The sequence below is a fragment of the Saccoglossus kowalevskii genome, chromosome 1 (assembly GCF_978046115.1).
Source record: "Saccoglossus kowalevskii chromosome 1, keSacKowa6.1, whole genome shotgun sequence".
Taxonomy (NCBI): domain Eukaryota; kingdom Metazoa; phylum Hemichordata; class Enteropneusta; family Harrimaniidae; genus Saccoglossus; species Saccoglossus kowalevskii.
This window is the reverse complement of record NC_140641.1, coordinates 24,985,308-25,007,936: the sequence shown is the minus strand read 5'-3', so window position 1 is coordinate 25,007,936 and position 22,629 is coordinate 24,985,308. Positions and strand designations below refer to the sequence as shown.

At 35.0% G+C, this 22,629-nt stretch overlaps 2 protein-coding genes across 2 annotated transcripts in view; both read left to right on the top strand.

The window, feature by feature from the left end:
- The window catches only part of LOC146750473 (uncharacterized), a 29,840-nt gene extending 7,486 nt beyond the window's left edge, over nucleotides 1-22,354 (top strand). Inside the window, exons 2-3 of the mRNA XM_085506963.1 lie at nucleotides 20,235-20,590; nucleotides 21,356-22,354. Coding sequence (XP_085363089.1) covers nucleotides 20,260-20,590; nucleotides 21,356-21,516 — 492 coding nt within the window. The 5' untranslated portion in view covers nucleotides 20,235-20,259 and the 3' untranslated portion in view covers nucleotides 21,517-22,354. The remainder of the gene's footprint in view (nucleotides 1-20,234; nucleotides 20,591-21,355) is intronic.
- On the top strand, nucleotides 12,411-13,492 carry LOC144360314 (uncharacterized). Its single transcript, XM_085507023.1, has 2 exons — nucleotides 12,411-12,675; nucleotides 13,050-13,492. Exons 1-2 carry the CDS (start codon nucleotides 12,417-12,419, stop codon nucleotides 13,148-13,150), a joined length of 360 nt encoding a protein of 119 aa, XP_085363149.1. The 5' UTR covers nucleotides 12,411-12,416; the 3' UTR covers nucleotides 13,151-13,492.
- Nucleotides 22,355-22,629: the final 275 nt, after the last annotated feature.

Below are 22,629 nucleotides of genomic sequence, written 5' to 3'. Positions count from 1 at the left end.
CTATAATTTGTAGCAGGCTATGTCATGGCGAGTGAGTGCAGTCGAGTAGTTTATTGGTTTACTAAAAATAGAACTTACGTAACAATAAAACGTCGAAGCGCGTGAACTATGGAAGTCGAGTAAATAGTTCATTCGTGAGTTGAGTGGAATTCAAGATGGCGCCACAGCTGCTGATAAAAATGATCCGAAACAATATTCAAAGTAAAAATATTTTCTGAACGTTGTCAGAAAACGACGGCCTTATCATTAAACAACATACTGACGAAGTTTTGTCATGAATGACCTGTGTTCGCTTCTCACAATTTGTGAAACAACAAACAAAATGGCGGCGCCCATTGACCGGAAGTACACCATTTTCCAATTCTTATGGTATACAGATATCTTCCATACCCATATATCTGCCTGCTACCACGATAGTCATGGTTTGCATGACGTCATGGTTTCACGCCTCGGCAGTATACTTTCCGGCTAGGTCACTGTGCAGTGTATCCGTGTTTCTATGATAGGTTCTATATTGCACATGTTGTCCACGCATCGGCTAGTGTATTGTTAGTCAAGACAGATACTGGGGCGTATTGTGTCACGGTTCAGTACTGCCGATAAAGAGCCATTACTACATATTGATAGTTACCTGGCACTATAAAACGAGTACACCGTATACTAATATTTGCAATCTAGGCTTCTTTCCTTAGCGGTAAAACATATGTTTACACTTGAAATGTGCGGTAGATGTTTATACACTTGGTGTCGTGGTTTTATTGTTCTTAACAGATTTCATAATTTTAAAACATTCTCTAGAAAATAATGTTTTGAAGTGTTACTTCGCAAACCTCTGAAACGTACTTCAAATTTTCAGAAACAACTAAAGACAATCGGTTTAGTGTCCGTTCATCGGTTTAATATCGGTTAACTGCAGGGACAGTAAGTCGGCCGGGACAGTGTACGTTGAAAATTCAAAATTTTCAAGGCATGAAGCGAAGAAAGGAAGCAAGTGAGGATATCACACATATGGCCAACATATATATATTTGTTCCCTGATGTTGTTGTGACATCCGACTGTATAAGAGAAAACGTCGCCATCGTTTAATTTAAATCAAACGTTTATGATGTCAATTTCAGGGACAGTCCGAATATAGAAAGTGTAGTACAGTCATTTTCATTGGAAGTTAATAAGATGTCTATGTTGTATTTCAGGATAGATTTATTTTTCTGTCAACAATTTAGAATATTCAAATTGTTCATTTGGTATTTGTGTTGACATTGATTGGACTTTGGCATATAAACATATACCTTTCTAAGATGTATTACTTAAGGTCCAGGCACTGAATTATTAGAGGTAAATTTAAATGATACTTTGTTTACCACAGGTTACTCAGTGTTTTCTTCCACTGTTTATAAACGGCATCGTCCAAATCGCACGGTTTCGCTAAAGCCGGTCATTCATAACCGGCCAACGAACCCGTGCGCGATCGTGTTAGAAAAAGTTGGATTTCACTGCAGTTAAACTGAGTCATTTGATTGGGCGCGCCAAGGAGCTGGCGCCACCAATCAGCGTTGATGTATCATACATTTGAACGACATCACAGATTAAAACAATGGCGGCGTCAAGAACAGAAGGTCTATATTCGTTGACACGTTTCCAATTTTTTTTATTCCAACGTTGAAAATTGCTTGTACACACCGTGCTTTATTAAACTGAAAAAACTGTCGAAACAGATAACATATCGACTGATCCGGTCTTCGTTGCAACAAACACATCATGTCCCTCAGATACAGCACTAAGCGCTTTCTTTTGATGGTCAGTAAGTTTGTCCACAGCGATAAGCTAGCAACACGTTGATTTCTATATTCCACCGAGCTCGCTCCATGATTTTACCAAGTATGGTTCGTTTCTATCACGAGTTCTGATTGGGTAATGCAAATGAGTCCGAGTGAATCCTATAATCGCTAGAGGGCGTGCGACATACAGTAAATCGTGGCGGGATCTGCCAAGGGTTAGTGTTGAGGCTTTGGCCGAATAAATGGTCTTTGGCTGGCGAAGATGATAAACGGTGACAGTGCTATATTTATAGGATATACATGATTATTCAAGATATAATCGTTTCAGGTTACCCATAAATGTGACAAAATACCACGTAACAAATATTGCAGTTAAAATGCTGAAATTTTATAGGTATCTTTTCACCAGTCAAAATAGTAAGCTACTCCATGCAGATCATTGCACAATTGCGCATCGAAGTCCCTGTGGTTGTAAAATATAATCCACAACTTCCTGTGTTAATGTGTTTCCCTGAGATAAGACATTGGTAAAGTATGTATGTAGTTACCATGTTTAAACAAATCCACGCAAATATGAAATCCAACTCCGTTCTTTACTATATCGCGGAATAATAATAGCAAATTGGGTACTTCCTAGCTACATGTATACAAAGGGTTCGTACAATGGCACTGTCAGTTGCGCATTCACCTGAGGCGCACTCACGTTTAAAAAAACATATATATACTTTCGACATCCCAACTCAGAATTTAATATCTTACAAATGTCATAATTAATTGTGGTTGATTACGCTACATATATAAAATTTGAACATGACTGGCCAAGTCGTGCCAGAGATATGGCTTCGGGACCGCATCCTTAAAAACCCAATATCCGCCATTCATTTCAGGGAACGGAATCCATTAAATCATTCGACCATCTTGAATCAGATCGTGGGACAAATAACGTGCATATGTCTCAAAAATGTATGTGTGTTTGTGTTAAGTTTGAAAGTTTTCATCCCAGGCTTGTCTTGGGTACAGGTTGGCACAGACGCACGGAGGTCAATCTGAAACGGTAACACATATTTTTGTTTTGTGACCGCGTGCATCTGTAAGCTAAAATCTCCGTGTCATTTTAATGTTTTTTGTAAGTTTCCTAGAAAAACAAAAATACATTAATTGAATGACAATTTCAGAATAAAAGTGAAAATCCATACGTGTTGCTTTCAGTAAACAAATTGGCCAAAAATTATTGTTTTGGTCTCATCAAATATACACAAAAACAGTGAAGTATGTGCCTGTGTCGGTAGTATGAGACTTCTTCTCACAAGTCGCTGATAATAGAAGCTATGAGCGTAGTCGTCTAGAGTGGGTGTGTGTAAGATGAATCGAGGATCAGTTTGTTACATAAAGCCAGTCATCTTTGACATATACGGCTTATATGAGCACCGATTATACGTGTCGTCGTTCTCAAATGCAAACTGATTGGTGCAAAACTATTCGCCCACGACCAGACAGCAAATGAGCAATTACCAACATAAGTCAGCAAACCCATGTTACTTCTTTATAACCATTTTTACTGACTACGAAAGGGTTCGTACGGCAAGTATATATTTATTATTACGGTATATGTATTCTCATTTGGTCAGTTTACATGTGACACCTAATTTGTCAAACACTAGTAGTGTCATATTCTAACTTACGTGAAATCGCATATAATATATTGCATATGTAATAGGCGATTCTTAGGTATCGCATACCTATTCCCAAATTACCAAAGAATGTACAATCCCCGACGTGGTGTACCCACTATTTAACTCGGTGGGTAGATAAAGTTTTTGAGAGTCTCAAACAAAAGTAATAACTGCAGTTAAAGTTTGCTTGTTCCATATCTACAGATTCTGTGATCTAATTAAATGTGTTTTGTCTAGCACATGTTCGTGTTTTGCATTGACTGTCGGATCAATACGCTGTCAGAATCTTGATAGCCGGGCCAACGAACAAATGGTCAGACCAATGGGTTACGGACTCCGTACTCCTATGTCCCATTAGTTTTTTCCGGGTCACATGTCGAAGACCCTCTAACTGTATGCAAGATATTTAGCAGCATGAAATGTGATTTCAGCTTACTCGAGTGGATTGTCGTTTAGCGGCATCGATCGGAAAGTTTGGCGGTATCGACGAATGAAACTAGCGGCATCGGAAGAATGTTTACCGTAGCGATTAACATTTAGAGGCTTCGAAATATGCACAGTTTTGTGTTGATGTGTTTCAGTATGATCAATTATAGTAGGGTAAACTCGAATCAAACACGCAATTATCGCCATATTTACGAATTTAATATCATATTATTAAGTTCGGACGGCAGAAAGAAACTATTATTGTAGTGACAAGAATAGTGGGCATAATGTAAAACCAGATACTTACATATGAGTTATCACTTTGTAAAAGAATATTCTCTTCACTTAGTTTTCTGCTAATAATTTGCCGATGGTGAATTCGCTGATTTTTTTTTTTTTTTTTTTTTTTTTTTTGATTTTTTTTTTGATTTTTTGCTGTTTGGTATTTTTTTTACCTTGATTTTTCCCCCTTTTCTTCCTTGATGATTTTTGTCCTGTTCATTTTCTTTTTCAATTTTTCCATGCCCACAGAAGGTCTCTCTTTTAATTAGATAAAGGGAGATTTCAATATTTCGATTTCCATAACCAATTATATTAACATCTAATGTAGCTAACTTTTACAAGTGATTTTCAACTCAATGGCGCTAAACTGTGCGATTAGAAATATTCATTAAACTGAACATGCTCGTTATTTAATAATGAAATACTAAAAACTAAATTTGATTTGATTGGTTGAGACTATCAATTAAACACACGTAACTTATTTTCATAGAGTTTTCATACATCCATTTGGTAGCTATTTATTAACTTAATTTATTTGATGAAGTTTTCTGAAAGTTAACTATGCGTGCTGATATTGCCGACGGCACATTGTGGTCACGTGGTTCACTGTTATTTGCTTATCAATATATTTATTTTCTGAATTTAATAGTTGTTTTTACAAAAAAAGCTTAGAAGAAATATGTATCTCAAGTTTTAACAAGTTGCTTGCGGATTATTTGTCAGTTGTTGGAATAATTTCGGTGTAACTCGTCCGTAGTTTGTCAATAATTTATTTTGTGTTCTTGTACTTGTAAAGAAATTGTGTGTAACCATAGTACAGTACAGTACAGTACAGTACAGTACAGTACAGTACAGTACAGTAACGTAACAAATAATTTCCAAAAGATCGGACCGGGTTAAAAGCGCGAAGACCGAACGCATATCAAGGAAAAAGTTTTTCTTACAATCATCCGAAATTAGTCAAACCATGTGTTTTAGCTTTATACATCTGAAATACTCCATCGACACCTACTTAGTTTTTTTGCTGCGATCCTGTAATGGGCCCGGCCGCAGAATGACTACGAGTATTCAATTTGCAGGGTTACAATCTCCACACAAGTCCTAAGATGCACGCGGAGTTAAACTTTCTGAATTTTGTAAATTGGGGGGGGGCAGTGGGCGATCCCTCAAAAATGTTGGGGTGGGGTGGGGCGTCGCTCCCTCCAAATCAAGCTGAAAGCCTTTGTGTATTTGTGTCGATACAGTTGAAGAGGATTGCCTGTCGTACTCCTCAAAATGCAGGAAATAGCGTTTCAGACGGTCTAGATTTTCAGGGTCTTGATTTTCAGACCCCCCCCCCCTCCCAAATTTCGTGCCGCCGCCACTGAGAAAGGACAATACATCTCAGCCAAGCCTATGACTAATCAACGACATCTAACTGATATGAGAGAAATAAAAGTACTATTACTCGACAACCACAACCAAGAATCAGTCTTGAACACATGTGCTTGAATTAACCTAAGCTTCTGGTATTCGAAGCTTGTTTCAAAAACTAGAAACCGGGGGGGGGACACCCATTTCACGAACCGACAACGAATACACACTTGTAAAAGATTAAACAGATTCATTATTTACAATAATATAATGATGGCAGTGTGTGAATAATTACAACTTATTACACTAATCCATCATCTGTGAATCCATTATGTATCAAAACTACAAACTAGTATATAATCGAAGGAAATTAAAGGGCGGTGGTCGTCACGCCACCCCGGCACAGGTTTGTTTGGATAAACGGTGGTTTACCCTCAACCAAATGCGCTCTCCAAAAGGCGAATGGGGATTTTAATTTGGTCGCGATGTTCACTAAATATGGACATTGACTCCCTAGAGTCATTCGATGAATTCCAATCATCCAATTCAGATTTGCCGGGTTAAACCTTCGTAATGTCTCTTAAGTTTTGACACACTAATCTGCGTGACGTTAATTTGTCGGTCGACAAAAGACACTTAGGCCCACAATGCATTTTCTCCACGAAGCATAGCAATGATTTGTTGATTTTGATTTAGTTTTTTTACTGTGATACATAAAAATTTGAGAGCCCGAAGTCAATTTTTTTGTTTTCATTTCATCTCAACAATTTGATCAATCAAACTGTAGTCAAATTACGCCCAGTTGGTCCAAACTTAATATCCAAGCAGTTTTAGAAAAGTACATATAATTGGGCAATCATTTTCGACAAGATTTCGGCGCATAAAGGTTTAATGACAGTACAGACTAACATCGCCAAAATAAGCCAACACCGATTTAGTCGTGCTCCAGCGATTAGTTCAGTGTCAGCTTAAGTTCATCCTTCTAGTCGCACATAGATCATGATTTTTATGGAAAGTCTTAAAGTTATCACATTATTTTTAAGCAAGGGCTATAAATGAACTGCTCATCTAGTTTCACTTGATCGCTTTCAATATTTCCATATGAATGATTTTTGTGATTCGTGATAACATTTTTAAATTTTTAAATTTATCACCGATGTCACCAGTTTTCAGATGCTAGACGATCTACAATTTGGCACGCCCATGTTTACGTAAGATATGTTCCTGTTCGTGTGATAGCAACATAATTAGACTGATAAATTGGGTTTGGGATTTGACGAAAATATGCAAATATCGATACTATTCAATTGTGTTTGTTCGAATGCCAAAGCGCAGCAGTTCGCACGCTGCTCGCGTTTAACACACGTTGTATATGTTGTATGAGACACATTTCAAACATAAAGCAAAGAGACAACTATAGCGCTTCAACCCCAGTAACTTATTTGACATGCTAAAGTCTGTTCAATCGCTGATTATTCATGATTCTGTATTATTTTAGGTACGGATCTAAAATTCAGTGTTGCAATACATGTACCGCTAGGTTCACAAGACTGCTTGCCATTTACCAAATTATCAACAATTAAATCATTATTTCTAGAACTATTAAAAATAAATTAAATATATTCATGACGCTCATAAATTACCACTTTTTTATTGATCTTACTTTTTTAAAGCATATATGTATCTCTAAATATATGCTCAATTCTGGGCGTGGTCGATTTTATTATTCAAAGTTTTCCACGCACTAACATCAATAAGGTATAATTTCTGATTCTCCAAACCTCGACATGTTCGTCGCACGAAGATGTGTTTCACAAACCGTGTTTATACTAGAGGCTTACAAATAGTCGAGTCGTATGAAGAGGATAATAATCTGAGTTCATGAACGGCGATCGTTTCCCCCATGGAATCATTAATACGAGCTCAGTAAATTATGTTTCCGTGTTAGTTTGTATATCTTAGAAGGTGTGGGCGGAACATATATATAAGCAGGATATCAGATTTCTGACCTTCAATACTAAATATATTAAATTAGGATTTTAAATTTCATTTTTTTTTTACAAATAAATTTAAAAAAAATGAATTACTACATTCGTTTAAAAATGTACGATATGTATAAATTAAACGGATCTATTATAATACTTTTCAAATGTCCCTGCAATTTGGCATTATAAAAACATGTGTTCTAAAGAATTGCTTCGTGGCACACTGAACAACGCGACGAGTCTTTAATATTCCAAAAATACTATAAGTGCATAAGTAAAAACGCTACAGATAATTTCCATAGAAATTCTTCTCGATTAAAATTCCTATGTTTTTACGGGCGTCGGTTGCTTGTTTTCTTCGTTTCGTGAAATATCCATTTGCCTTCGATACAATAACCGGGTTTTAGATCTTGCCATGTATTTGCTGTACGATTTTCAGAAAATTTAAAGAATCTGCTCTCAGACGAGGACTAATTTGTTCGATTTTGGGAGTGATTGGTATCCGATAGCTATCAAAACTTTATGAACGAATTTTCATGATATGTTTAGATCGTTGTCCGGTATTTTGTAAGAGATCTATATCCAATTGCCATGGACACGGGATTTTTGTAATGAAAAAGTTTCCATAAAAGACATGGAGTAAGATAAAATAAGGTCATACGATCCATAACGTTGTGTTGCTCCATTGAAAACAGTGTGTGGTATAAATTGAATTGAATAGCAGTGATAGAGAGGTGCTGCTAAGTGTCAATTTATTTAACAGTTGTATTTCATGAGACTAACCATGGAGGTAATATTACCTCCATGGACTAACTAACTACTTGACTCGAGTCTCTCAGTGCGCTACATGTGAACATATATTGTCTAGTTCAATTCAATTAATGTATAAAATTATGTTGTTTTTTTCTCACTGCTTCTATATTGCGGGCATCAAATCAAAATGTAATATTAGGTGAGAACAATATTCGAAAATCAAGTATATGTCCCTTTAAATGTAAGGATGCATTTGTATGGACTAAATGCCTGAATCTGCAACTCATCTCCCTTATATGAATTATTTTTTTTTTTAATTTCAGTATCTTATTTTGTTTTCGCCACGTGGTTTGTTCGAATCAAATAACCATGATATGTTAAATCTAGTCTTGACAATTATATTATTAATGATATAGAAGACTTTAAAATGTAAATTATTAAAGCAATGATCGTGTCCATAGGCGGTTCCTGCTGTTGTTATTGCATATGCTAATCCAACCGCCAAGATGACACCTTGATATTCACGTGAGTTTACACAATGATCCGAATATGTGTACACAATTGTCCAAATATTCATAATATCACATTTACACTCACTTAGATATTGACAGCACTTTAAAGCATTCCATTTTAGCTGGTCTTTACACAAATCACGCAGTTTATTCAGACGCAATGTGGCTGTAATGTAATACAAAAAGCTTACCGCGGTTCCGTATTTCTTCCAAGTGCATATTAGAAGGTATATTGTATATTGCTGTAACGCGGTTACTAGAAGAACGGTTTGAAAACTCTATTGTCAAATATGCTAATTACTCATTGACTTCACTTTGATGCTGTCCAACCACCACGACGTTATCGCCTATATTACTATTTCGTTCGCTTTCCTTGTGTGTTCACTAATTTGAAGAAATAGAGCGAAAGATCGACGTAGAAACACCACCGACTTCTGTGTGTTTCGTTGTTTTCGAAAAAAAATGAAAATACCGAAAGTTTGTTTTGTTGACAGATTTGTCGTCTGTGAATTGTTAGTATTCGTTACTACGTTATTGTTTGGGTATTTTAATGTGGAACTACGATTATCATAACTAGTTTTAATCGTAACTCTAGAAAATAAAGCTTTTTTGTTGAGGTTACCGACGTCAGCCATTTGGCCTGTCTTTGTCCTTAGTACGAGAAAATTGCTAAAAAATCAGATGGAATTATATTTTAGTACAACGTTTTATTAAATTATTATTTATAGTTTACATTGTTATAATTCCTGTAAGTTAAATACTAAATTGTTGTAGAAAATTGCCATTGTCCAACATGGCGACGAAATTTTGTACCCCAAAAATGAATCTTGGGACGTTTGACAAGTTTATTTTGTACGTTGAATTAGAATCCGTGAGTCTTTTATGAGAGAACAATGTTAGTTTCATTTTCCCAAAGTTTGCAGACATATTTCTCCCAGATAAAAATGTCGGCCATTTTGTTTTCTCCTGACCGCTGCCATATACTTCAGTTATTATTCAAACCAAATCCTTACAATGCTGTGTACAATATGAATAATAAATCGGGGAAAAATAAACATTACAGAAAATCCCAATCGATGGAATCGTCTTCGAACGAATATGTAATTTTATGCAAATTACGATCGCGCAACGTCTGCAGTATGCTAATCCCCTTTTGTTTTAAATGCTTACCGAGATACGCATTGTAACAAAAGAACCGAGAGACTTCTTCTAGTAATCATGGCTTTACTTAGTATTGAGGCGGTTTATGCAACTTTCCGTTATAATGATTACTATTGTATTTTAGCTAATAATTAGTCAGCTAGGGGACCCTACACGTGTTTTTATACATCTCGCGAATAATGCCCCAGCCAATAAATTATGTTTTAATAATATACTGTAGTTGGAAACTGACCGCCTCATCTGTTCGGGATGCGTCAGGCGTTCAATTAGTTTTGTGGATTTTCCAACTAATCTACTAATCTATATATTCAAGGAATAAATCAGAAAAATAATATACACGATCGAATGTAAGCGATTTCATATTGTTATGGTAGTATACACAGAATCCATTTGTGTTTGTTTGTTTGTTTGTTTTTTTGTTTGTTTAAAACATGGAATATTCATCACCAATCCAAACCTCGGCTGTTGACGTTCATATTTTTTTTTTATTTATTTAATAAAGATGGGTTATAAAGTTGTTTTTGACACGGTAGAAATTCTTATGAAAAAAACAGTGTAACCGATATCCTTTAATAAACGTTCTACACGAGACAATAGTAGTATCATAACTAAAATTAGTGTCAGTAATTTTAAATTCATTCTAAATTACGTGAAATATTGCAATTTAACTTTTATATTCCCACAACGTCTACCCAAATATGCTGTCTTTTATCTGGGTGGTTGCTAAGATACATTCTCGCAACAGTAAACTATTCAAATAAATAATAAACATTCTTTTGACTGAAAGTACGTATAACTACCTATGAGTGCTAACATATAATACTCTACGTAAAAAAAACATCATCTATATTACATCTACAGGTACATTTATTCCGATTTATCTTGTTGTAACAATTTGGAGAGGTGGCATCATCACTCGTGTGTTTTTTTATTCGGTACTTATTTAGATAAATAATAAAACAAACTTTGTTATAACATAGGGCACATCCTGCTCCTCTTGTGGCGTCCGTCACATATCATAATGAAATGGTTTCTTAAAGAAACCTAAGATCTACATCAGAAACAATGCCATTGATCTGGGATCACCTTTGTATCATATTTAAACACAAGTTTATTTTATCTATCAAAATAATGAATGCTAAGGTTAGTCGTTCTGTACAAACACCATTGGTTTAAAAGTTTGGACGAGAGAAGACACACTTTAGAAATAAAATTCGTTTTTACTAATTTATTTAGAAATTTATCTTTAGCATAAAGAGACATTTTTTTTCATTGAAATGTCGATGTATCAAAGGAAAGGAGTTTTTTAATGCTAAATTAAATTTTGTATTAATTGTCATTTGATTTCAAATTGGCCATACTCACGTATTTACTCTAAACAACATGCTAATACATTGTCTTTGTCAGATATATTCATAATAATAGAAATTAGGATTTATTGTCACAATATGTCGATATCTATGTAGGTTATATGGTTAATGAGGTATTGATTATAATAGGATATGATTGTAATTATATTAATTACAGCAAACAATATTGTTATAAGTGACATGTTTATTTAATTCTGAAACAAATTCAATTAATAATTGATAATATAAGTAACTTATTCGACGTGTGCTACCTGGTTTACCTGAGATACACCATAAAGTGAGTTTTCTAGTTATACTAACTAGTGCATGAACTGGACTTGTGTGTGTGGTCAACTTGCTAAGCACTCAGCCAAGCGCTACAAAGACACATCAAAAATGAAACAGATAGGACTTTTATTAGCACATTTAGTGAATAGTGGGCCGAGTAAGAATAACACACATACATAATTAAACATTATACAAAAAATTTCTATTGTATGTGTTGCCGTAAAATTGTCTCTTTTGTTTCCTTGACGTTTTGTAATTTCGCCGGACAGATTATACCTGGTAATTACCATTGTGTGTGTTAGATGGATATTTCTACCAATCTAGCAATAACTTTTTTTCACAATATTTTACCTGCCTCATTTCAAAACAATTCGCGTATCTGGGAATGAGTATTTTTTTATTATAGATAGATACCATGCATTGGCATTGATTGAATATGAGTTGTATATAACATTCTGAGGGATTTGAATTGAATTGAAAATATACATGTGGGTTAGGTGTGGTAGTGATAAGTGTTGAAGGCCTATGTGGCAGGAGGATTCCGCAATCGGCCAGTGCAATGATGATGTCGAGGGTGTTAGAGCTTTTTAAAGTATTTGATTCATGCATGAATACTGACTAAATGTTTGATAATTTACCTCAGTCAGCTCGATAACAAGGTAATAACATGCTTAGAAGATGTTATATGTATGAATGTGCTTGTTATAAAATCTATTTTGGTGGCGCCTATATGACTCCTAAAATAATCCATTGTACGATTAATTGATTGTGTGCAAATTATTTTTCTGAGTTATTGATTTTTATTAGTACTAAGAAGACATGATCGAATCACTAACGCGATACAGGTCATCAACGATGGCAGTCCTGTGGATCTGCGTCATATCGGCAATTGTGATTGACATAACGGTATCTCAAAGTGAAGATACTAGAACCATCGTGTGCAACCAGAAGTGCAGAAGACGTTTGTACATGGCAAACAAAGTCGGTAACACCCCGCCCAGTCTGGCTTTGCCGAGATACGGTAAACGAGAAGATGGTGGTATCTATCTTGAACGGATCGAAGGTCGGGGGGTTCGTAACACAGTTTCGTTTAGGCAAGAAAGAAACAATAGAGGTGAGTACACTTGGTGTGTTGTGATTGGCCATAAATGATGAGCATTGTGGAACACGATGATGTTCAGTTTCATTTCGTAAAACACCACCGCACGATGTATATTCCATTAATGAGAAGAAGAGTGCACATGGTTCAAAGTAAACCCAAACCCTTCAAAATATGTAGTTCACGGGAATGGTAAAAGGTTGAATAATATTATACTATTATTATTTGTTCAAACCAAAACATAAACAATATCATTTTTCATAAATATCCCAACGATATTGAATGACTATTTCAAAATCATTGATGTTAATCGGCATTTCACTGGGCTACGTATATTATACACACAATATCAACAGTCTCACATTTGCGCCCTCACGCATCTTTTACAGGATCGAGCAGACTGACAGAGTTTGCTGAAGAAGATGTGGTTACGAGTATAGTTTCCAAGGTTACGCATCTGTTAAAGAGAATATATGGATACGTTAGATGAGATGCAGTTTATCCAGTACGTCAATGATCTGATGAATTGGAGATGAATATAAATGATTTGTTATATTTAATTTATAAATGTTGTATGTTGGACCAAGCTAGCCTTAATTTGCCTTAACTAGCTTATATTATGCAGTATAATTATGTTATTTAATAATTCGAAGTGTATTATAGTATCAACCACACTGCTGTTCGATATCAAAATATAGACGTTGGTGGCGCTTTGTGTTCATTCTGATAATCATTTGCAAAACTTCACTGAATGGTTTTTCATGCATTTCAGTTTACAACTAAATTTAATGTTCAAAGTAATTAAAAAAGGCGCCATTGTGAATGAACAAAAGATTATCTATCGGTTATTTCGAATTTCGGGTCGATTTCAAGGAACCAGCGAGAGTGACGGGTATTGAGTTTACCTGGTACACTATTGGTTCGCCTCGACTGATACTGATCTATGACGTTCAGTTGACACATTTACAAATATTAAACACGGTCACGGTGTCTGTGAATGCAATTGTGAATAATATTACACTATCGTAACCTGAGTTTTTGAACCGACGCATCATTAGATTCTTCTGATCATAAACTATACAGGGCGTCGACCACTCGTTAATGGTTACTATACCCGTAGACAGTTAGAACATACACATTTTGTCATGTTTGTTAGATTCATTCTAGAATGTACAGATTATGCAACACCCCATTTAACATACCCCATAATATAATTGTACGAATTATATCAGACATATGTGGTTATTATTCCAGTTTACGGGTTATAAAAGAGAAACACGCCAAATATAATTCTCTGTACCAAGGAGTTATAAGGGTAACTAACAGATTTCATAGATTTCACCCTATAGACCCGTTATATGTGGCACTACATGTTACTACGAGTTATTCCTGTTAAAAACATTCAATCTTCTAAATACCGGATGTGCAAATGTGCCATTCAAAAAGACTGACACGTAATACAAGCTTGGTCAATAAGCTATGATAGCAAAACCAGCTTCGGGATAAACACTAAGCACATGGACACTCGTTTACATTAGTATTTCTAGAAAATGTGCGTTTTGTTTCTGTGACCATCTCACAATTATTCGTGGTGTTGTATACCCTAATCTCACAAATCTTTGAAATACACACTATTTTTTATAAATTTCGATTTATTTCCCAGTGACCAAATCAAACATTATCTTACGTTTAATATTTAATAGACTACACAATAGACCATTGCATCAAGACTAGTACACTTTTTGGTAGTATAAAAATTGACGTTTAAAGTCTCGCGGGGACGAGATGTTTATGATATGTATTCATTATTTGTTTTGCACATGAAAATTTCTATGGATGGCAAAACATGTTTTCTACCCCAGTGCAAAATACGCCGATTGTTTCTTATGTAAATTCAATGAAAGCAATTCGCTGATAAGCAGCAGTTCTGTACATACAATAACATTGAATACCCTTAACTCTGGGTACATTATTTATGCATAATATATGTTAGGTAGGAACCCAAAATCATTAAAACGTTTAAAAATACCTGGTTACCTAAACTTTTCTATCATAATTTCATACTTTCGCATTCATTGTACGATGGTATTATATTATCCAGTGTGCCTCTATTTTCAATTTTAAATAGCTATATAACTAAAATATTGTAAGACATCTTCCATCCACATGTTATACCGATTTTATTTTGATGTATCCACACGTGGGGCAGGATGTGTACGCTATTTTCAAAACACTTGACATCACTTCGTGGGTATGCTCCACACATCTCACTTTGATGTCACCCTCTATTTAATATGCATGTTAATTGTGTGCATGCTACTGAGCTCCTGATATAACGATACGGATTCTTTCTTAACATAATTTACATATTACACATTCATGAAAATTTTTTAAATAATAGTCGACATGAAAGAATTGTAAGTTTCAATTAAAACAATTTATTTTTATAGCACAACAAATATACATATTCAATGTTACATCATAGTTCATGGAAGTCGATATTGTTGTATCGTACATCTTCATATGTGTGGCCTGGTTGCTATTGGCTTGATACTATGTAAATCCAATGATAAGTAAACACACGTGACGTTGTATGTGATATTCGTCATAGAATACGTCATCGGTAATTATCAATAGTCTTACCCTACACTTTTTTTTTCTTCTCTATTTTTGTCATATCTGAGTTAGAAATTAGATTTTTATATCAAATGTACCAGCACTTGTAATAACTTATTTTCACTGTGGTATCTGGTATACCTGGTATTTTAATTGTAGTTAAATTATAATACAATACATCTACGCATTTAGGTATATCGTTGGTGTTTCTTTATAAACTCTCGCTCGTTAGTTCAGCCTACATTTGGGTGGATTGTATATAAACAAAAAATGTCAAACTCAACTATCGTGAAAATTTCGTTTTAAAAAATAAGATAATTGTTGGCAATATAATAGGCTCAGAGAACTGTGAGAGTTCCCAATTGTTCGATGTCACCAGTCGCCTACTTAAAGAAATATTTTATGTATATGACCTTGTATATAGTTGAGTATTCTCTCCTGTATGTGTCTTAGAAGCTTTTTGAATCTATGCAAATTATAGGTTCCAAACTAATAAATAAATTTGAGTAATTTTATTCTAAAACTTGCATACCCATTGTGTATAATCTACAGAAATATTCGATTATTTTTATTGGTCTTCTAATATGATAAATAATTATTGATAATCACGTCAGGGCGCTCTTATTGTGTTATGCTTGTAAAATGAGCAGCGCCATCATCCGTGCCTTACTAAGTTGACAGATTCGTACAGTGATTATATATTAAAAATATATTATATACTTTTTGTAACTTTCTATCTTGAATAAAAATACACATTTTGAGACACTTACCTTACATGTTGTGGTTTAGTTATGAACCGTGTAGTCATTGCTGGTTTATTTTATTTGGATGTGTGTGTTTTTGTGTTGTGTTTCTCGCAGCAGGGGCATTAACATGCACCATCGTGCAACATTATGACACATACCATGTGATAGTCTTGTGACATCGCCTTGTTTATAGTGTATGATACTTGTTGGGGTATTGGGGAGAATAAGTGATATTCTATTCTATTCTATTCTATTCTATTCTATTCTATTCTATTCTATTCTATTCTATTCTATTCTATTCTATTCTATTGTGTTCTCTTCTCTTCTCTTCTCTTCTCTTCTCTTCTCTTCTCTTCTCTTCTCTTCTCTTCTCTTCTCTTCTCTTCTCTTCTCTTCTCTTCTCTTCTCTTCTCTTCTCTTCTCTTCTCTTCTCTTCTCTACCCTCCATATCCTTTTATATAATTTTCTTTTCTTTATTTCTCCCTTCCTTTCTGTTCCCTTCTTTTCTCTTCTCTGCTCATCTCTTCTCTTCTTATCTCATCTTTACTTTTCTGTTTTTGTCTCCTCCCTTCGCACCTCGTCTCTTCTTTTATTTCTCTCTTCCTCATTTATTCTATCATTAAAAATATATCGTGCAACTAATGTATTGTTGTCACTAGGATGAAGTTTATATTGGTGTAACCTTCTGGATCTTGGGTATTGTGTATAGCTTTTTAAATGTTCACTGAACAATTGTTGGGATTAATAAATCTTTATGTGAAAAATTAATCTCTTCTTTTCGATGCTTTGTTTTTCTTTACAGGGTATCTTTCGGCGGTATTAATCCTGTGGGTGGCAATATTGAAATTGTGTTTATTTTTCTAAAACAGACATACGTAAAATTCTTACTTGAAACATTGTTTTTTTTTCTAGATATGTGAAACCGTATTATGTTATGTTTGTTTTACTATTAACGATATACACGTGTGCTCTATACGTAGATTTTCAACTTAATAAAGCACATTGATTCGTAGTATGAACCCCCTCCACTCCCTTTTATTTATTTGCTTGTCCAAATAATGGTGATTGAAACCATTGCGAATACGAAGCACAGTAATACAAACGTACAAACAATTACACAAATCGCACGCACTTTCATTCCACTGAATATACCTTAGTGAGCACCTAGTAATGAAAAGTCCTAGTGAGATTTGCAGCTTAGGGATAAGCGACATTATTAATTATATGCACCGTGTGTTATTTACTGAATAAACTCAGTATCCAAGTGCTCCGATAGAGTTTCATTAAAATACATTTTCGTATTCTCGCAAATATCTTCAGTGGATTGGCATGTATGTATTCAATCTTAAAACAGGATACGGTCTAAATAGTCGGTCGTTTGATCATATAGCATATATCAACTAGTCAGTTAAAGTCATATGTCGTTTACATTACCTTATGCGACAATTCCTGGTGACTTAGAAATAAACAAATCTCTACAAAAAACATCGCGGTGTAGTATGTACGTGTGTTTAAAGAATACAGAGTTTACAGTCCGAAATGTACACCCGACGGAAAACCAGGTGACTTTACATTTCAACTTTTTGAGATAGACTCACTATGCCAGTTTTCGAGCTGTCACGGTTTTCAAACAGTGACTTACAATCACTCTATACAAAAACAGATTCAAAAAATAGAAATATGATAACCATAATTCACTGATTATCAGTCTCTTCCGAGGTTTTGACAATTTTCGCCGACAACGCCGCTATGCTAGTAAGAGTTTGTCGTTTTCACTCGCCAGAGAACATTTAATTCGTTCGTTATAATTTAGGTAAATATTTACTGATTGAACAATTTCATTTTAATTGAATGGAGAAATACATGCATTACACGAGATATAGCAGGCTGTTGCATTATTTTTTAATGAAATTAACGACTTGTTATTTTTGAAATTCAGATGAAAATAGTGAACGGTGTTTGAATTTGAAGTTGGACAGATGTTTAGGACTATAAATATTACGTAGTCACTTTAATTGACCTTCTTTTAAGTGTGTACTATTTTTTTAAATATTTTTTCAGGAACTATAATAACAACAACAACTGATATGAATTACTGTAATAATAAAATGACGTCTATGTCACACATTAAGTCAATGCAAATCAAATCAACGCTATTACGGAAGGTGGCACTAGAGACCAGTACTTCACCCCGCGACTTCTAGATACACAACTATTCTTTCGTTTTACTACTCAGTAATATACTCAGTAACTAGTTTCAAATGAAAGCTAATAGACCCGTACTAGTTCTGTATGGACAACTAACAGCAATTAGTTGGTGTATGTGGTGGTTGTCAATGAGTATGGCTTCAATAACAAAGTGTATATTTGCCTACAAGACTGGGTGGGCCTGGTTCTGCTATCCGATAAACTGTGAATTGATTAGTCAAAATACCTTTCTTTCTTGTCGGGTTTTTGCACAGAGAAACTAAAGCTAACTTTCTGACGTAGTATAACATTCATTAAAAACACGTGCGTAGGTTTTGCCATGTAACTACGACTGATTACGTGTGTATGTGTGAACAAACGAATTCAAGTTACGGCTAATAGTGAATGTTGAAGTCTCAGTGGTTTTGGGGTAGCCCGTCATTTGTGTGTCTTATTCCGAAAACCGACCTCAGCACTGAAAAGCGCAATTCATATGTGTATATTGAAAATGGTAACCTGTGATATTTCATCGATAGCGTAAAAACTAATAAACCGGTGCACCGTCCCACAGAATTGGTGACCGTCGACAACACTACAAACATATTGCGGTTTTGAATGCGCTACACGGCATTTGCTCGCCGTGTTCTGATGAACATTATAACATTAGATAAGAGTTAAGTCATTCACAGTTACTATATCATATACCTTACTGGATTCTGTTTCCCGGACATTTTAGAAAATATGATGCGCTGCAATACTCTTTAAATCTTTACCTGTAGCATTCCACTTATAACTATCTTCCTGTAGTTTATCATACATACGTTGTCTGGGAGCGGAAGCACGGCTGTTCTCCGTCTCTCGTTCTCTTCATCCCAACTCGTTTCGCTGCATTACAATGCTGGTACGTCTAAGACTTTACGGAAGGCTCTTCTTACTTCACCCTCGCTTTATTGTGATGTCAAAAACTAAATATGATTCACGCTATATTTTCGCCAATCTGCCAAATATCACACGTCACTTCCCCCTTTAACGCCTTTGATGTCAGCGGTTTTTCGTAGTCCCGCTTCATTTGCTGCTGGCTGTAAATATAAAAGTTTGATAAAAGTGTCATTCTTTTGTATGTAACTTGACACGTGAACGGGAAGTCGTTTAAAAGCGTACTCCCATGCCTGTGTAATATTTCACGATTCGCGTCGGGTTACTCGGCACCTGTAATAGCCCCTCGGCAAAAAGGAACTCCATGCTACAGGTTGGAACTTTCGAAAGTTTCTTAACGTCTGTTGTGACGCAGCATTCGAGCAATGCAGATCCTACACAATTACATATTCATGTTCATATGAAACAACAAATAATTGTCCTTCATCGTCGAAGAAAGATTTCAATTATGTTATACCCATCTAAACTTAAATAACAACAATAAAAGCCAGTCATACAATTTTGTGTGTGAAGGAAATGCGTGTAGAATTGTTCTGCTTAATCTGCAAAGTGTTTTTTTTAATCCCAACTAATCTGTTCGGAGATATGATATGTTAAGAACTATCTCGAGTAGGAAAGAAACGGACTACAAAAGTTAACATGCAGAACTGCAGTGATAGTACTAATATACCAAGTTTTTTTTTCGCCGCAGCACTCACCAGTTGTCACTAGATATATAATTGCATGGACGAATTCGATGTGCATGTGTGTTTGAGTTTTAAATCATCATCTATCACATTTTCAATAAATTAAACACGTTCAAATTTACTTTAACCGCATAGCCTCGTTATAGTGTTGGATCTAGTTTCTTATTTGGATTAGTATTTTGGGAGAATTATTGCTTAATCTGAATTCCTTGGTGGCTTTAGAAAAATCAACAGTTTTTAATCAGTTTGGAGTTCCTTGATCATGTTTGTCACTGATCCGATTAGGGACTAACGTTTTCTGTCATATAAAGTTCACAGACAGACTGCTTAAATTCTATGCATGTGTATAATTCGTACTTAACTTAAATTTACTAATTTATTGTGTCGTATTATTTTGTTTCAGACGACACACCAACGAAGGAAACACTATGATAAAGTATACAAACAGTGCGCTTAGCATGTCGGTCATAGTTGCCATTGTGCTGGCTGCAAGTCTCGTCCTGCCCGAAACCAGATCTCAATCTATCGGAAGACCTAACAAATGTGTCGCTACTCCCGCGAGACGCTGTCGAAGATTAATTGATGCAAGGGCTATTGCGTCGAGGCCCAACTTGAACGTTGGTGGTGGTCCTAAGCCAATGCCGCTGGCAATTATGCGATACGGAAAACGACGAGATAACTCGATAACTGTGGCCGAGTTTGATACTTTGCACTCAACCGAAAAGAGAAGACTGGCTTTCCTTAAACCAAGCCCTGACAGTATGAAAATTAATTAAATTGGTGCATGTTTACTTACTTTAAATCACTTTTTGACCGATTATATATGCGTAACAACGACCATTATCGACGTTAAGTACTACGTAATTAATGTGCTCACACTACTTTAAAACTAGTTTAAACGGGATTAGTAACACATGTCTCAATTTCCAGATGAAATTATTCACTCAAAAGTACGTGTTATTTCTTTCATATTCGATATTCTATGAAAAGCGCATTTTAATATTAGGGACACTTTCATCCAAAAGTCGTTAAAAAGTCAAACAAAATCAGTTATAGAGAATACCTATAATTAAAAAACAACCATAAATTCATAATAGGTGGAACAAATCTTATGTGTGAGGGGAATAATTTTTAAATTCTGAGACAAAAAGGCGCCGAATATGAATTATTTGAGTTTGCCCAACGGTTATTGAAAGACATTTTCGATATACTCACTCGAAGTTATTAATATTACAATTAGCAGAAACTGAGAAAGTATTAATATTATATATGTACAGTGTGTAATGCATCCCATGTGATATGTTACATGGCATTTATGAGGATAGGGATTTCGAGACAGATGAGGGTATTTTATAGCTCCACAGTTACTCATAGCATGACTGGATTAATACGTCGCCAGTGTTTGTATCTAGTCATTCGTCAATGAAAAAAGCGTTTTGAAAAAATCACTATGTTTTTATTGGCGAATAAAAATGCGCATTGCGAATCGGCTAACATTGAGTCTCATGTTTGTATTGTTCGCAGATAAACAACACGGCGCTGGCTCAAAACTCAGATTGGAATCAAGCATTGAGCTCGAAGACAACCATCCTGACATCGGTGAGGTGGAGCACAACTCGATTTTGAAGAGAGTCACGCAGTTCCTTAGAAATATAGTTAGTTATCCGAATCAGTATAAAAAATAGCAATATAGCAACTTTGAACGTATTTTTAAGTTTTGTTCATCATTAGTTTTACGACGCTGTTCTTTTACCAGGCTTCGACTCCGACCGGTGGATGGTCGGCACTGTGGGACATCCTTCTCCCTTGTATGGCATTCAAAGACACACACTAATAATATATTACAATGCAAAATAGTATTATTATACCATATATGGAATGCCATCAGTTGTTCTTCATGTATCATATCATATATTATCATTTATACACAGTGTTCATATACATAGTTTGGAATGTCAGAGGGATATAGTACTAACACTACAATAAGGATAATTCATATTCAGTTGTTTATATTTTAAACCAACGCATGCACAATCGGCCAAAACCATTATACAATAATGGAAAATATTTTGGATATACTTATTTGCATATCAATAGTGAGAATAGCATTTATAATATTTGTAAATTTACCAGTTAGACGTATAGGTATGTGTACGTCAGCAAAATGGTACATTATACATTTGTCTTTCTCGAAATACAAACTAGCCACACATATTAAGCAATAATTTCATCCCGGGCTCTGATGATCAAGCGAAGAAATACTGACGACAGTAGCTTCCTTTAATGATCCTTGTTCTGTAATTGCAGTTAAATCATATACCGGGGTTGTGTGACATCTATTAATAGTTTTAATGTGTTTTCTTTATCAACTTAGTACAAGTTGACGGTATCAGGGATAATACATCCATTTTTTGTGACATTCAAATTGCTTGAGTGTAAGGGGCCTTAGATTTGTAAGCCGTGAATTATTTACGATATTGGTCATAAATACTTATTCGTTCAAATAAAAACTAAACATACTGATTTGCTGTTTTAAATGAATGCATTTTTATTCGTATACCAATATCTACCCTCCAATAATACACACATATTTTTTCAGAATTGTATGGATGAATGTTTGCGATCAAAGTCTCATCCATATAGTTCTGTCTCAAATAAAATATGCACGTGTTAATAAGTTATACGATTCGCAAATCTACCTTAACCGAATAAATCTTGTGTGAATAACTAGAAATCTCTGACGAATTGTCGTCATGGAAATGTAAGTATAGAATGTGTATTCATAATTGTCTTCACGA